A 17,562-nucleotide genomic window follows, 5' to 3' on the forward strand; every position below is an offset into this window, starting at 1 on the left:
TTCTGGTGCCCCAGGAAGACGGAGGACTCGGGCAGAAACCAACACCTTTATTTCTGAATACCTTCCCTGGGACGAAAAAGGTCTTAAAATGTTGACTATGACCCAGGTTCTTTCCTCTCTGGGTCCAGGAGCATGAATTTTGTACTTGGACTTGTAGGACGTGCTATTTCATGTGCATATCCTGTTGTCTTAAAGTTGCTTTCTTTGGTTTGTGATGGGTTTTAAACAACTTCAGGTTCCAGTCCTTCCTTACCTCAGTGCCCCAGGTGTTTATGAAGGTGGTGGCAGAGTTTGCGGCACATCACTTTGCATTGGTCCAATGTTTTGGGATCACTTCTGTGGTCTGGACCCACAGTTCTGAGGCTTCTTGGCTTTGGGCATTCTGCAGATCCCTCATGCCCTTTGGCACACGTGGGCTCTGCAGTGGAACAGCCACCTGCACTGGGTGCATGGCTTGGTGTGGCCTCCCAAACAACATCTGTATCTTGGAAAAGGCAACCCAGGCTCTTAGGTGTTGGCTGAAGTGTGGCAGACCGTTATCCTTGCATAATCCATAGCTCACAGTAGTGGCAGATACATCACCCCCAGCCTAGGATTTTCACCTGTCAGATGTGGAGATCAGGGGCTTTTAACCCCATGGGAGCAGAGGTACCACGTTGCCCTTATGGAACTTCATTTCATTTGGTTGGCTCTGAAGATCTTCCTCTTGTCCAAGTGGAAACTGATACAGGTTGTGCTGCTGCAACAAGCAGAATGGTGTGAGGTTGGAGTCCTGTGCTTGGAAGTGCTGTGACTCTCAAAGTGACTCGGCCTCCATGGAGCTTTGTGACTGCCAATAATTTGGTAGTTTTGCTAAATGCCAAGGTGGACAAACTCAGCAAACCTCATCAGACGGCTGGGTATGGTATTGTTGTCTGGAGGCCACACTTGGCTTGGCTTGCCTTGAGCAGATTTCTTTTTGTTATCATAAAGAATTACATTATTTGGAAAATGACTGTATGGTACATTGTAAGTGACAAAGGACAAATAGACACTGTGGTGTCTTGTCACACCTACTACTGTTCTAGAAAATATCATTTAACATTGTGGTTCCCAACCTGTGGTCCGGGGACCCATGTCGGGGTCCGCAAAGCCTCCTCCGGGGGTCCGTAAAATCTGAGAAAATTAAATAATATTAACACATTTGGCCCCCAGCTTTCAATAATGACGCAGTGAGCGGCTCCTGTATTCCTGTCATGATTCAGTGGGGGCCCCGGGTTCCAGTATTGATAAAGTGGGGGTCCACAGAAGTCAAAAGGTTGGGACCCACTGGTTTAACACATGCGACTGCATGCCTGGTGATAATTTATATGTCTGTTTTTTTCGATTGTGCAGTTGGCCACCACCTGCACACAATTGATATTAATTTTAAGCATGCTCTGCAAAAGACTGACCGGGTGATTTGTCTGAAGATATGCTTTACATTTCTGTTAGGGAGCTACCCCAGTAATTTGTCTTGAATATAAAAAATCTACCAGGTTCTCAGTCTTATCAGTACAAATTAAAATAGTTATCATTTACAACAGTGTTTTTTGTTGCATATTCCCCGATAAAATGAAATCCAGAGTACTTAATTCACTATGGGGATTACAGGCATGAATTTTTGGTTCTCCTTCTAACTTAATACTTATTGCCCCATTAATTAAAAAAATAGTTTATTTTGTACAATAAAGTTAATGTAATATATGAACAAACGGTGTAAATGCTTTCAAGATAAAAGTTCGATCTGATGTAGCATTAGTAAAACTATTTTTTTTACAAGATATATCAGACAGACCTTAAAAGCGTGTTAAGTGGGTCTGCTACAGTCATGGTTGATCAAACTGTTTGCTCACCAGCCTAAAATACAGAAACTAAAAAGATATTAGTCAAGCACGTAAACATCTTATTAAAGATACCCATATAAATTCAAGTTGATTAGTAGCCAGAACCAGCATTACAATGTACCAAATATCACAAACCATGTGCTTGTTATTATCAGGGACCAGTGGCAGCCGGCAGGTTTGGGAGGGGGGTGGGCGGGGCACACACACACAGACTCATTCTTTCACACACAGACAGGCACGCACGCTCATCCATTAACACTCATTCCATTCAAACATGCACGCACGCACCAAAAATTCATTTTACAAGATCACACACATTCATTCTTACACACGCACGCACGCACATCCATTAACAACACTCATAACACTCAAACATGCACGCGCCCCAAACATTCAATGTAAAACATAAGACACATACATACACACACACTCACCTTTAGCCTCCAGGTCCCAGGAGGGTTGGGACTGCTGCCTTGCCTCATGAGGGAAGGCAGCCAATGAGGGAAGGCAGCAGTCCCAGCCTCGTCACAGAGTGGGATGGGGTCAGTGAGACTGCTGACCCCACCCCACTCTGTGACGAAGTGTCACTGATTGACACTTGCCCTGGGCGCTTCAGGGCTTAAACTGAAGTGCCCAGGGAGAGTGTCAATTGGTGACGCTTTCCTCGTCACCCAGGGGAGGGCCTCGAGGCACCTTTGCTGGGCAGAGGAGGTCATGCCCATAGGAGCTGTGACCTCCTCAGCCCAGCAAAGTTCAGCTCAGGCAGCCAGGAGTCTACGCAAATCGCGCATGTCTGCTCCTGGCTGCCTGACCTGAGCATGAGAGTTTCTGTCAGGCTGAACTTTGTTCAGCCTGACAGACACTCTAAATGGGGTGGGGGGGCGTGGCCCCTCCGCCCTAAAGGACGGGCCGCCACTGTCAGGGACCATTTTTGAAGTTGTTAAGCTGTGATGAGCAACTATCTCACGTTGTGGCGTTTGTTATATTAGCACATTCATTCATGGTGATCTCATAAAATTTACCAATCCGCTGGCTAGCTGCAGATCTGGGCTATTACAGCAGTAAGTAATGACCTAATTTATGTTCTCAATTCTAGTCTTAATGACCATCGTCTAATATTGTTTTACACTCTTATGAGAAGCGTGTATGCAGCACAAACGTGTGCCAGATTTTCAAACCATTTCCTGCAAAATCTACTGCGGGCATAATTTCATATTTCCACATTGCTAGAAAGGTGTGGGCAAAGATCACATAACCTTTATACTGATCTTTAATTCAAATGCTTTTATTAGTTATGTGATGTGTGAACCACGACCTTTTGGAAGCTGCTGTTCTGCTAACATTGACAGTTTGAGTTGTCATAAGCAAATGCTCTTCTTTCTTGGGATTTATGCGAGTTGCATGGTATTAAACTTTCCCCCAAAGCTGTTTGGCGAACCCTTTAAAACATCGTCTTTACCTTCTTATGGGCTTCTAGTTTAAAACTTGGATCCTTAGAGGGTTACCTCTGTCCTCTGCAGCGACCACATTTTGTTCCTCCAATATAGCTTCTACTATATTTCTTCCAGAGAGGATAGTTAAATAAAGACTGAGAACCACATTCCATTTCTACATCATTTTTTATGTTTCTTCCTACCGTGAGGTGTGTAATTCTAACAGCTTTAAGAGCCTGCTTTATTTGGAAAGGCCAGGTTTTCGATTTCGGTTTTATTTTATGTTTTGTAACTGGTAATAGTTCAATATATTGAATATAAACAGCAAGATGTTTCGCAAAAGCCAGAACTTGTGATGAAATGTCCTCGGATAGCACATGTAGAGCAAGCCATCATCTTGCTTTACTCCCATTTTATTGGGGAACTGCACAATGTCACCAATTGCTTCCATTTGTTTATTATCACCTTTTATGACATAGGTCTGTGAGGGTCTTCATGCAAGTGGTGCAAAGCAATTTATAAAAAAAAATTCAGTCTCTATAACGAGGTGTTCTACATGGAACAATGTTATGTTGGGTTCTGGGTGAAATCTGTTGTGAATATACTTTCACATCTATGATATCAACATTAATCCTCTGAATAATTCATGATGCAGAAACATATGAGAAAGTGTCCCATTTCTTAAATCCAATTTTTTATTGTTTCATACTGAAAGGTCCAGTGGCTGTTTACACCATAGTTGAAAACAAAATGTTCTTAGACCAAATATTACTTTCATTGATTTCAGGCAGAATACTGTCAACTCCTTCAGTGAAAAAAGATCTGCTTGTATGTCATCAAGCCATTCAGTATGCAGGAAACAGTCAAACTCCAGTGTAATTTCCTGGGACCAGTATTACGCATTAGATATCTAGTTATGTTAACTGCAGCTGGGGCCGTGTTAATTTGAAGGGAAGGGAGGGGGACAGACAGGGGGGAAAATAAAAATGAAAACATATACTTACCATACCGCCATCTCTGGTCACCTTGCGCCTGTTCCCTCGATGTGGTGTCCCAGCATTCACTGGAACATCAGCACAGGCTCTTCAGCAATCCTGGCGCAGGTTTCATGCTACACCAAGCATGAAACAAGCGCCAAAATTGGTCTGAGCGGCTCGGACTGCCTCTCTGTCACAACCCTGGGGTCTGTGCGGTTTCTCCAGCCGGCTGCCTGGAGAAACAGAAGTGTACATGTGTGTTTGGCCAGCTTGAGACGGTCAGCCAAACACACATGCACACTTAGGCGCACCCTCTCCTCATCCCCTCTCCCACCTTTCGTGGCCCTGCCCCTCCCCCTCCCTGAGCCAGTAGTAGAAAATTAAAATGACTATGGTTTTATTTTTCAGCTGCTGACTCACCCAGGGGAGCGATGCTCCTTCACCATAGCAAAGGAGCTTCCCCTGGTTAACTGCACTAGAGGTGGCAGGGGCATAGCTTTGGGGTGTTTCGGGATGTTACACCCCCATAAGAAATGTATTGTATGGTAAACAGTTGGGTAAGGTGCTTTCATTCAGATACAGCAAGGTATCTGTCGGATTTCACCAGGAGTTTTTACATACACACAGGGAAAAATGCACACACTCTGTCCCTATGTGTTTTGATAGTCTTCCAAAATGTTTGGTATTTTACAAAATATTGCGTTTCTGGCATTTGTTATCCCTTCCAATATGAATTCTTCTCCCTTTTCACTTTCCCTCAGGACCTGTCATTCACCCTGCTTGTCGTGTAATGTAATTTAACATTATAGGACAGCATTGTTGGAAAATCTGAAGCTGCCCGCAACTCTTATTGTAGCTCATTAGATGAGTATGGGTCACCAATGACTTCATCCGTGACGTGAACAAGGAAACACAAACTGAAAAGCAGGAAGTGATGCATAAAATGTACAAAGTATTAAAGGATCTCTTGGGTTGAAGTTTCTATTGCTGTACGATTAACAGTGGCGGCCACTTGTCAAGGGGGGTGGTGGGGCAAGGGGTATTAAAAAATAAATAACATTTTTAAAAGTACCTTTTATTTTGGGAGAGACGGTTCCATCTCTCCTTCCTCCTCGGACTCCCTGAAGCACCCTGGCTTCCAGACTCCCCTCCATCACCACGCTGATGTCAACAGCAAGTCAGCAGCATTGTGATTGGTCGGAGCCCCCTGCTTTGGCGCTCAGACAGGGAGTAGGGCCCTGTGCACTTTCTCCTCCCGGCTGTTCAATACAGCCAGGTGGAAAAATTCAAAGTGCACATGACTGGCCGGCCCAGCACGGCCAGCCAAAGCATCATGCGCATTTATGTGCACATAGCCCTCCTCCAGCCCAGCCCAGCCCTGCCCGTGCTCCTGAGGAAAAGTAAAATGATAACGTTACGTTATCATTTTAATTTTCCCTGTGATTTACTTCATAAAGCAGTGGGGCGATGCTCCGCTGGCGATTAATCTGATTGTTTAGAGAATGTTGAAAATCCCTCTAGAGCATTAAAATTTGTGCGCTAATTGAGTTTTGCAAAGACTGAATTCAACGTTTTTACTCGGTTTTCTGCTTTTGTAACCTGTCCACAGGTTTCCATCAAGTAGCTTATTTTTATAACGTTTTCTCTGCGACATTAAATCACATAGTTAACATTGGCAAATGTTTTTCTGAATTGGCGAGACACTTTTAAAAACACAAAATTATTTTATCACTAAAGCCAAAGTGGTTTATTGATATTAATGTTTTTGATGTCACTTTTGCATTTATCAGTAATTTTCTGCAGAGTTTTCTCCACTATATAACATTGATTTGCTTTGTGCAGTAATGCTTTAAATGCTAAAATAGTTATGGAATGGAAATAATGCTTTATGTGGGAAAGTAATCATCAACCTCAGATTTTGAAAGTTCTTATATACTGTAGTATCGTGTTTTTCAGAGAATAGGCCTACGTTTTGTTTTCATTTTTATATGATATTCAATATACATCTGGAGATTCAATTTAGTGAAATTACGTACCTATAAATGACCCTTAAGCGGTTGCACAATATTGCACGCGACCATTGGGAAGTTTAGGATTTCACTTCATCATAACATCATTTATCAAGATGCACATCTGCGGCCAAATGAGGGGTACCAGTTTGCCTAATGTGATAACATAGGTTATTTCGCAGTCGCCATTTCACTTACTCAAATGTTACCACTAACTACACCACAAATGAAAGGTTCTAAGGGACGTACATCAGACTTGCCCTTATACAGTGCAGCAATTGTTAGTTCTTGAAAAATTCCAGCATTGCCAAGATTATAATAATTTTACATGGATTGAAAAGTGGTTATATGGCTGCTGCATCTGTCTTTGTCAGCATTCACTTAGCGAGCCTAACTTTTAAATTGCAAAAGCAATCTGTCCCACTGGAAACAGCAGTGGTTAAAAATTACAAGTGACTCCATGAACATTCCTTATTATCTTGCTTATAGACCCTTTTTTCTCAATTAACTAAACATAGATCAGGAAGAATTAGGCACATTCAGAACATAAATTACAACACTGGAGGCACAATTAAGCACCTATAGCCCCTCTAAAAAGCATGCTATTGTTTTTGTTATTAATAACAAGATAGACACTTCCATGGCATGGACTAGCTCGAATTCGCTAACAGATGTTTGGAAAAGGGAGACGCAGGTTTTGAAAAGTGCTTGCACATTTTGAACTTCGCCTAAAAGTAGCACTTTTTCATTCATCCTCAAAACATTTATATAGATTATCTGTTCTATTCTTCGACAGTCTGTAGAAGACATTTTGGCACCTGTGTTGACGCTCTACTAGAATGATTTCTGGGTTAAACAAGCTGTCTATTGTCTTAACATGAGGTTGAGCTTCTGCTGCTAGAGCACCTCACTTAAAAGTGTGTGCACCCTTCTGAATAAGAATTTCTTATTGTAGTACAGCTGAGTAGATAAGGATTTGGAACAGTGCTTGTCTGGGGTCAAATTAAATTACTGTGATATCTTACTCTAAGCAACTCCTAAGATTTCTTTAAGGGCGTTCCCATGTCATTTGGTGGTTCCGAGCAACTGAGACGCCATGAAATATAATTATATGAGGAAATCCATGTTGCTGTTAGCAATGTCATGAATCCTTCCTTCAATCAGTGCTAAAAAAAAAAAAAGGCACACATTTTTGATAAGCGGTTGCTGTGATCTAGAGCCTCATCAGTTACGGCAACCATTGATACCCAATCAGTTGGCGCTTAGAGCAAGTTCTGTTGAAAGACATCCCCTTTGCTGCAAAACAAAAATACTTCCCAAAAGTAATTGACCAGAAAATCTACTTATCAAAGACCTTGTAGAGGAACCACACACAAGCTTTCAACATCCACTGTACACATTGGGCACTTAGCCAGCTACTGCCTTTACTACAGACCATGACCTCCCCCCCCCCCCCATCCCCCCCCCCCTCCAGCCTTACAGCTGAGTGAGACAGTCATGTACAGCTGGCCAAAGTACTGTTGGGCAAGGCATGCCCGGGAAATAATCCTGGTAAGCTCTTCTGTTACCAAACAGTGGTAGCATACCACGTTTTTGAACATCTTCAAGCCCACTTATATCCTCTTGTGTTTAACAGTTTTTTCTGCTTCATTTCTATAAAAAGATGTTGTTATTCTGTGTCTTGTTTGGGGTATTGTATACCAATCTCTAGATGCATCATTTTGTTCAACTGTTCAACTTGTATGATTTTTTTCACACTACACACCACACCACACCACACCATCGGATCGGAGTCCTTGTCCTTGGTCAGCTGTTGAAATATTGCACTTTAGAGATTTAAAGAAACCAGTGTTCTCTTTTTGGTTGTGATTATTGGAGGCCAAAGCGGAGATCATAATTTGGTTCAATATTAGAAGGATAATGGATCCCTTCCCCTTTTCTTATTTTGTGTAACAGGCCTTGCAGCAATTCTTCAAAACACTCATCGTGGTGATCACATCTTTTAAAGCACTTGAATTTATTCTGCTTCTTGTTCCACAATAGAAGGTGCGTTTATGGTAATCCACAAGAAAGCAAAATATAATTAATCGTTCAGGGTCTTTCAAAGAAATAGGTTTTGCATGCATTCCAAGGCATCTCTGCTATTCTAAGAATTTTACTATGATTCAAACGCTCTGTGATCGTATCAGGTGAGTAACAAGCAAATCTTTTTATGCAAGTAGGTGCTAGGAATTTTCATTAGACATCTCCATGCAGCAATTGAAACTGCTTAGTCTGTAGGCAAACATTGTAACGTATGCAAAACCAGGTCAGTCTATTCTTAGGGTGAGACAGAGTTGCTTTCTTGATGCTCATTTCTGACATGTATTACCCAGATCTCATTGGACAAGTCTCAAACGTGTGTATTATAAATACACTTTGAAATTCTCCAAGTGGACACATGCACTTTAGTCTCCAGTGAATGGCATTGGTCAAAATGCTTACATTGAATTGCATCAGTGGTTCCCGACCTGTGGTTCAGGGACCACTGTGGGTCCGTGGCTGCTCAGTAAATTAATATTAACAGATTCATAAATTGTATATAATTAAAGTGGCTAAATGTGCAATTGAACATTTAAAACATGCTGTAAACGTCAAGGAATTGGACGTTGAAAATTAAATTAGTATCCTCAGATTGATTGTGCAGGTGCATCAAACAATGACTATGTGTGGCTTCAGCTGAATTTAGAAAAGCTTCAACCTCCCTATTAAAAGAAAAATGTTGATTTATTTTTTGTATTTTGTTTTCAAATTAAATAACGTTTTATTATTTGCGTATGTATTTGATGGACTGTTCTTTATTTTTTGTATTTTGTCTTGTGGTTCAAATCATCAACAATATTAAAGCCTCGGTCCCTAGCTTCCATTAATGACTCAGTGGGGAGGGGGGGTATCCCAGGTTTCCAATAATAATTAGGTGGGGGTCCCTGGGTTCCATAATGATAAAATGGGGGTCCCCAGAAGTCAAAAGGTTGAGAACTACTGAATTACATGATGTAGATTCCTCGTATCGTTGAGCACATTCTGTTTAGTGGGAAACTGCTTGTTTGTTTGTTATGCTCTTCTTGAAATTGGATATGACCAAATCATTGTTGGATGTCAACAAAAGCAAATGGTCCATTGAAAAGTGAGTGGTGACTTGGGCGTTGCATCGTCAAAGCAAGTCATGAATAAGAGGAGATTTGAATAATACACATAAGTAATGCAAAATCCCCTGATTTTGAAAAGCAGAACTACGGCAAACACTGATCCATATAAAATAACCTCCACATTTTAACAGTGGAAAAAGGAAGAAGTCACCCTTCTTTAATATTATAAAATATATAGACTAGAAATATTGAAGGCATATTACAAATCTCTACATACACCAACTTTTGAGCCACTTGAAGAGCAAAAGTAATTCATGGACTGTATCTTTTTTCGTGAAATGACAAGCAAACTGCAGGAAACTTTAGCAGCAATATTTACAGCCAATGAATACACATGTTAATAAAAACAGGAAAGTCATTTAAAGCCCAAAGACCAAACAGGCTCATACTCGACCTCCGGGTATACTGCGTCATCACACGGTAACAATAGAAGGTGGTATTCTGACTCGGACCTTTTTTTTTTTCAGTGGTCCACACTTATCCATTAATAATGAGGCAGCTTTTCTGGCCAAACCACCCACTAAATGCTGCCACATAACATATCAACCAAAGTTTCTCTTTCTCTGAAGGACATCTTATTATTACACTTAGAATGAGATGCATATGTCATAGACAAAATCGATAAAAGCGTTCAGTGGGCCCTCAATCAACTTTTTGACCAAGCCCTGCAAATAGTCTGATGCTCCGGGCAGGAGGATATGATCTCGGTTTTTCCCACTCAACAAAAACAGTGTACTTGTTGAAGGCTGACTCTAAAGTTGCCGCTGAGCAGAACTGACTGCCAAGATTATGACATTTCATACGATGTAGGGCTGGCTACAGCTCACTATGTGACGCTTTTAAATATCCTCAAAAGATTCATCAATATATGGTGATGTAGTACTCTCATACCTTTTTCCTCTGTGTGAATGTTATACATGAAGGCCTCAGTAGACTATTCAGCTGAGGCAACCAGGAGCCTGCCGATCAGGAAATCAATCTACCTATCCTATTGCTAAACAAGCTATTTGTATGGGGTTGGTGGGAAGGAGGGAGGGAAACCACTGTATGGAAGTTCGGGACAGACAATGAACACTGGAACTGACTCGTGAAATAGTACCATCTTGTAAATATTCATTGCACTTCGGATACTACAGTCACACTAGTCTGCAATAAAGACATTACCACTAAAGAAGTCTTTATACACATTGTGACGCAATCAGAAGTACTACATTGAGCGTGAATCCAAAGGAAACTGTCTCTTCCTTCACCATGACTTACACTGCACAAGAAGTTAATGCTCCAGTAAAATTGAGGCAACTGTTGCAGAATTGTGAGTGCCTAGATACATCATCCTCGAAAACTCAAAGGCATGCAGGGTGAAAGATGTATTGTTTTCTCAGATGGAGCTGGAACAGTCATCTTAGCCACAATTAAAATTGGTAAGTTCCCACACCAAGGCAGTCTTGATTCTCGAACTATGCTATATTTGAAACCATTCAGTCATTGGTCTTACTGGGCCTAGTTTTCTCTTCTCTAGCCCTCTTCTTTTTTAAGTCATGTATATTAGCTGAACTTTCCATAAGTCATAAAAAATGAAGATTTGTAATAAAAGTTAATGTTTGTGTTGTGTTTTAAATTGCATTGTCGATTGTATCAACGATTTGCTGAGCTAAAAAAGGTAAAACAATCAAAGTTTTGAAAATTTAAAGAATACACACAGTGTATACAAAAGTCCTGTTTCTATTCGGAAAAATGAGTAAATAACATTTAGTATCTTTTTGAACATCATACATTTTCCATTCCATCACGTCGCAATTGACTGCACATTTATAATGTTGAACATACGCTGTTTTCTTCTTCAGGCTTTACTGTGTGTGCATGATACTGTAGCACAAAAGAATTATGACCCTGTGCTACCCCCTATGCCTGAAGATATTGACGACGATGAGGATTCTGTGAAAATTATCAGGCTTGTAAAAAACAGAGAACCGCTGGTAAGATGTGTTCTATTTTATTATGAAATTGTCCTCTGAGTTTTAAAATTCTAAACCTGTCACTGAATACTGAAATCATGTACGTTAGTCATGCAACTAAACTAGACAGCCTCTGCTAGTACTAGGAAAACTATGAGGAGCAGCTGTGTCTTCCATTTAATGGGGTGGGGGCACAGTCCTTTTTATTTGCTAAAAACAAATTATTCCAGCGCATGACGTGTTTAGTATTTATTGAACTCCTACTATGAAATACTATAATTTGCCTATCAGTACTAAAACGAATCTAAAATATCTGCAGAATTGCTACGCTTTCAGCACAATTCTGTGTCGTGCAGTTCCTCTGATTCTCGAATTGCATCCCTAGAGAACTTGATAAATGGTAAAGATTGGCAAAGTATCCCTCTCACCATGCCCCTCACTTATGTGTTTCTCAATGGCTTCAAACTGTTTTCAGTGCAAAGTTCTGATTTCAAGAAATGTAATACTTCACAAGTTCAGGGTTCACTTCTTCTGTGTGCCAGCTGCAGGTTCTTAAATGTATGGGAAATGAAATTGCCTTCAGTAGGTGAGAAATGGTGGCTTCTTGTTTGTCTCCTCATGATTCTACTATGAATAGTTTTTATCCTCTGTTTATAGCTTCTTCAGCACATGCCACAGATCGGGTGCACTTTTCTGTACCTTAATTTTCTAGTGTAGTCATCTATCAAGTTGTGCAACTAGTGGTATGGACCTTTCATTATCGACTGAAATTGTATAAAAGGAGCTAGCGTCCGCACATTTCCATAGCAATTATACTATTTTGGCTTAATAAAAACAGAGAGGATGCTTTCCAAACCATGAAGGTTTATTAGTAAATTTCAAGGAAGTTACAAATCAATCAATAAATTTATGTAAGTAAGCATATATATCATTTTGATGATTATGCATCCTGAATTTTTACATTATGAAGGAGAAAATGCACAATACAACAAGATGGAAAGCACAGAACAGGAAATGGATTGGCCGCTTAAAAGAATCTTCCTAAGCTAAATAAGGCATCAAAAGTGACAAAGGGAAGTTAAAAGGAAGGTGTCCGTATCAAACGAACCAATGTGAGGTTCAGGGGAATCTACATAGATGTTCAAGAATAAAGCACAACACCATGGTTAAGGGAAACCGGCAATGATCGGGTAAGGACTTCCATCAGCAACGTCAGGACAGGATTTGCTAAACCGTTCTGAGAAACACACAGTTAATACACAAAGGAAGGTTCTGTAAGCTTCCCTCCACCAACTCCTTCTGGATGAACCAGTGAGGGTACACGGTCTCCTGGAAGCAGTTAAAGTCCTCAAATTCCCATCACTGAAGAAGAAGCTCACAGATGCTCAGCCTTGACAAGTAGCAAATGTCCGGTCTGCTTGGTACAAAAGGCTTTCTCCCATCTCCATGGACTTCACACCCACAACCAAGTTTTAGTTCAGGCGTCCTAATTTAACAATTTCTCAGCATAAACAAGAGACTACTGTTCTATTGAGCAGTGATAAAGCACCTGCATAGAAAAAATAAACATTACACTTAGTGCATTTTAGGAAGAAAAAGTTTGAATAGCTTGGGCATAGTCAGTCAGGCCAACGTTAAGAGAGAAAATGGAGGTCAAGTGAATACAGCTAAAGTAAGTAAACACCTTGATTAGTTCTTTTATATAAATGTGACTTCTACTAGATGTAAATATAGCCACTTGTTAACACTTAAATTATTAACGCGCACACGTGAATATTTTAATGAATAAATACATGGAGCACTAAATTATGCAGCTCCACCACATATCCTGCAATTTAGTTTGTAGAACATTGTCTAGAACAGTAGCTATGGGGCTTTCTGCTTTCTTTGACTGTTAACCTAGTCCATGGTTGATGTAAGCTAAAAGATCATTGGTTCGCTGTTTACCTCAGTGTGTGAGTCCAAATATGAATTGTCTTGTTCCTGATGTTATACCTGGGTAGTGCTAAGTAGTTAATAATATCATACTGAACTTAGCACCATGGCAGGCTTGAGGATCACCTTTTTGAGGGGGGGGGTTGTCTCCTCTAAAAGTTACAGTTAGGCATAATGCTGATGTGCAAGGGCAGTTGCTGCCATCTTTCTGTTTACTGTCAGTGAAGTGAATCTCCTGCGTTGTCTTCCCAGGAACAGGGTGAAGGGTGGGACCTGCTGTTATCTTGACAGAAACTTTCAGTAGAAATATCTGAAGCCCCATGATAGTGTTTCGTTAAGCCCAAATGACTGAGACGCAGTTTGGTGCTCATCAAACAACTCTTTAACCTTCTAAAATTAGAACTGCTTGTGTTCTGTTGTAAATGTCTGTAAGAAATGGTACGTTGTTAGCATTTGTGCAGCTCAAATATTATTGCGCTATGTTTCAAAGTGCCAAGCATATCACTGTCACCTGAAAAATGACCATAAAGGACCAACTCAACTAGGAACATACATGTTTGTTGCATATATAGCTGTAGATCACATTCTTCACACACCTTCCATCTAGAGTTGAGCTTGGAACTTTAGAATTTGCTTCTCTTTGAAGACTTTCTTTCGGTTTCACGGTCACGTGTGATATCTCCTTAGAGACCAACAATGCACCAGGACACAGGTTCTACTTTAAGTAGTTTTTTTCCACCGTCAGGTTTGGACCTGTTTTCAAGTGATCTGCCACCGAACATCACCAGCTGCATTTTGAAGCCAGTGTGCAGGGACTAATTTGGTGAAAATGTCAAGTTCATCTTGCCCCAGTCAAACACTTTGGGACCCAGTCAATGGAAGAGCCTGAGGCCTAGTAGCATGGAGTATCTTATTTACGAAGTAGATATAGAAAATGCAACTTTTGAGTTCTGCCCTTCATGCAGTACAAAAATTGCTGCTGTTGGACCAGGAACAGGTCTGTAACTTCTGTCTACCAAGGTACCATACAATGAAATGTGTTAGGTATGTAACCTGAAGCGATAGGAGGTGGGTGCATTCTTTAACAATATAGTGCTAACACTCTACGGGGGGGGCATCATCCACTAGGATAGCCAAGGAAGTTGAATAAACTCACCCATAAAATGAGGGTGGCCCATACAGAAGTCTGGAAGCCTTAAGGGGACAAAGTTGACAGTATTTCGCTCACAACTCTGGAGAAGTTTACATCACCCTCCAAAAAGCCCACAACAATGACTACAACTACTTTTTGAGTTTCTATAATGGACTCGGAGCGTTGCAGTCTTCTTTTTTAGGAAGTCCAAGCACTACTCTAATGGGAATCCAGGATCACCACTTCACAATAACAAGAGAAAAGGGTGTACTCGCTTTACTTTCTCATTCCAAAGACAGACAAGAGACTGCGGCGCATATTTCATCTGAGTGGTGCATTGCTACATCAGATCCAATCATTTAAAGATGGTCACCCTTTAGGATGTCATTCCTCTTCTTCAAACAGGGAACTACAACACTCATTCTCAAGGATACTTACATATGTTTCCCCATTCTGCCTGGACTTGAGGATTTTGGTAAGTGGAGTTCATTACCAACGGAAGATAAAATCCTTTAGAGTCATCACTGCTCCAGGGGAGTTCCCCAAATGTCTGGCAGTTGTGGAAGCACATCTGCAGTGCAATCATGTACATGTATTTCTATACTTGGACAAATAGTTAATAAAGTGAAGTAGCCAAATACAATTCCATGCTTACATCAGCATACAATATTGCTTCTCCATCAGTTAGGATTCATTCAATCAAAACAAATCACCCTTTCCCCAAAAAAGTGGCATTGAATCTAAAAGCAACATTCGATGCAGTGACAGTTGAAGCCTACTCTAGTCCTGAGAGAGTGGTGGCATTACAAATGCTGCTTCCTCTTTACCAGACCTTACATACTTTGGACTGTGAGAATGGGCTCTTGCATTGACATTAGTACCAAATGCGAGGTTAAACATGAGCCTGAATCAGGATTGTCTGTTCATACTGGTCGCAAGCAAATGGTGAGTTGGGGGATCTAGTGTTGATAGAGCCCAGTATTTTGCACACAGTACAGTAGTGGAACTTAAGGAACTTACTAATGGGAAGGTTGTTTCTCAACCTACAGATGCTTCCCTGAGGGTTTGGGGTGCTTAGGTGCTGAACCTCACCATTCAGTGTGTGTGGTCTCCGCAGGAACAGCTTTTTAAAATCATTGTTTTAGAACTCACGGTCATCCAGCTTTTCTGGCTCACATCCATAGCAAATTGAGTCATATTAGAATATTCAAAATGCTGGTGATGTATTGAAATGGGTGGGTCACTCACCACAGGTGTTATGCAATGCAGTAAATATTTGACATTGTGGTAGATGTCATCAGGTACACTTGCTGGAAGAACATGCCTGAGGAGAAGACAGTGACTTGGCAGATAAGCTCAGCTGAAGTCATCAGTTATCTGCAGCTGCTCTCTCTGGTGTTTACGTTTGAATCTAGCAGATGTTGTGGCACACCTACAGAAGAGGCCCTGGCAAACTATTTCCAAAATACCAGTCTTTAAGGAATTTAAGGAAGGATTGAAAAATGTTGGAACTGCATGAGAGGAAGTGGGGGAGTACGGGAAGGTAAGAGGAAGGTGAGGGAGGCAGCACAGGCCTAACCCAAGCTTATGTGCTAGCCAAGCCATTACAGTGTGATTACCGACCTCCAGATCAATCACAATGTAATCGCTCTCTTCACTTTGAATTCTGCTCAGGTGTCCACAGATGGTCTTTTAGGAGTTGGCACAGTGAGGTAATTGTCACTGCTCTAGTTCTTATCTCCGTTATTATTGCTTCTGGAAGCTTAGGAGACAATCAGCTAATGCCTAATGACTGTGTGGGCTTATGGGAGACCCTTTCATCCATCAGTTCAGGGACGAGGCAGGAACCTAAGAAGTTCCGCATATGTGGATGCTCCGAAGAAACATGAATGGGCATATCCCTAAGGGTCACACAATTAATACCCCTTAGCTGCTCAGTAATACCCCTACAACTCAAGCAGAAGAGTTTTTTTTGTCACTCCAAGACCCCCCCCCCCCCTCCCCCCCCCAATTCCCTATGGGGTGTTTCAGCCTTTCAGGATTCACAGCCCAGGATACCTCCTAGGCAAGACTTCTCTTCATTAAGTAGCTCAACCTGCAGAGGTTCAATTCACTTCTCTTCTTCCCGCCCCTCATATCTCTCCTATTCCCAAAAGATTTGTGATCCCCTACAGCATTAACAAACAACTCTTTTCACCACACAAGACTAGCACATGAAACAGTTGTAGAAGAGATGAGAAGGAGTCTAGATGTTAAGTGCAAGTCAGGCTAGGAGCTTTCGTCTGTCTGATTTTTGGTTTTTGGAGCACTCTTTAGGCTAGAGGTCTATTAAAGAGGGAAGGAGTAGGAAAGAAGTGCTGGAGGGACAAGAGAACAGGCACAGCCACGTGATCTTTCCTCTATGGCCCAAATTACGTGTTCCCCTTAGTGGCAGGTGTTCTTCATGGCACTAAATGAGTTCCAACTCCCTGTGGTTTGAAATTGGTTATAGGTGTAGTTTATCACATCCGACCAGTTTGTGGGGAATAATATGCAGATTTGTTTGCTAACTGCAAAAAAATCTGCAGAGTAAGTACTGTATCCTTTTCCCCTGTGAATTCAGCCTGGTTTGACCAGGCGATATTTTATGAAGGAATCGTACTTTAACACACCCGGACTTTATCACTCTGGTGGCTCTCTGCTTTTATAGATTCATCGCTTCAAGTGTATGTATCATAGAGCCTGCACAAAATCTGCATCGGCGGAACCAACTATAAAAGCGTGAGGGGTGTGCACGAGTAGTACGCTATTCTGCAAGGTTGAAGCAGAGGGTTCTGTTTGCGTTGGTGTAATTTGCAGAATCACCTGGCCAGCCTGAGATTGGTTGGAAGTTATCGGTAGTGTAAGCAGGCTTGAACTATGGTGTGTATTGATGCTAATAGAAGGGAGTAGTGAGGTTGGAAGAACTGTTCCGCTGAGAGACCACGGAGGAAGCCAGAAACAAAATTGCGGACTATGGTGCCGTGCAGGCATTGTCACAGCATTCAGGGGCAGATTTCTGACCAGCTGAAAGGACGTGGTGATTGGGA

At 41.4% G+C, this 17,562-nt stretch overlaps 1 protein-coding gene across 5 annotated transcripts in view; it reads left to right on the forward strand.

Moving 5' to 3' along the window:
- Positions 1–17,562, forward strand: part of MPP7 (MAGUK p55 scaffold protein 7) — a 1,064,688-nt gene that overhangs the window by 721,417 nt on the left and 325,709 nt on the right. For all 5 annotated transcript variants that reach the window (XM_069211307.1, XM_069211311.1, XM_069211312.1 and 2 more), the window contains one exon: positions 11,317–11,448. In XM_069211307.1, the coding sequence (XP_069067408.1) occupies positions 11,317–11,448 (132 nt within the window). The remainder of the gene's footprint in view (positions 1–11,316; positions 11,449–17,562) is intronic.

The sequence above is a fragment of the Pleurodeles waltl genome, chromosome 10 (assembly GCF_031143425.1).
Source record: "Pleurodeles waltl isolate 20211129_DDA chromosome 10, aPleWal1.hap1.20221129, whole genome shotgun sequence".
Classification (NCBI taxonomy): Eukaryota; Metazoa; Chordata; class Amphibia; order Caudata; family Salamandridae; genus Pleurodeles; species Pleurodeles waltl.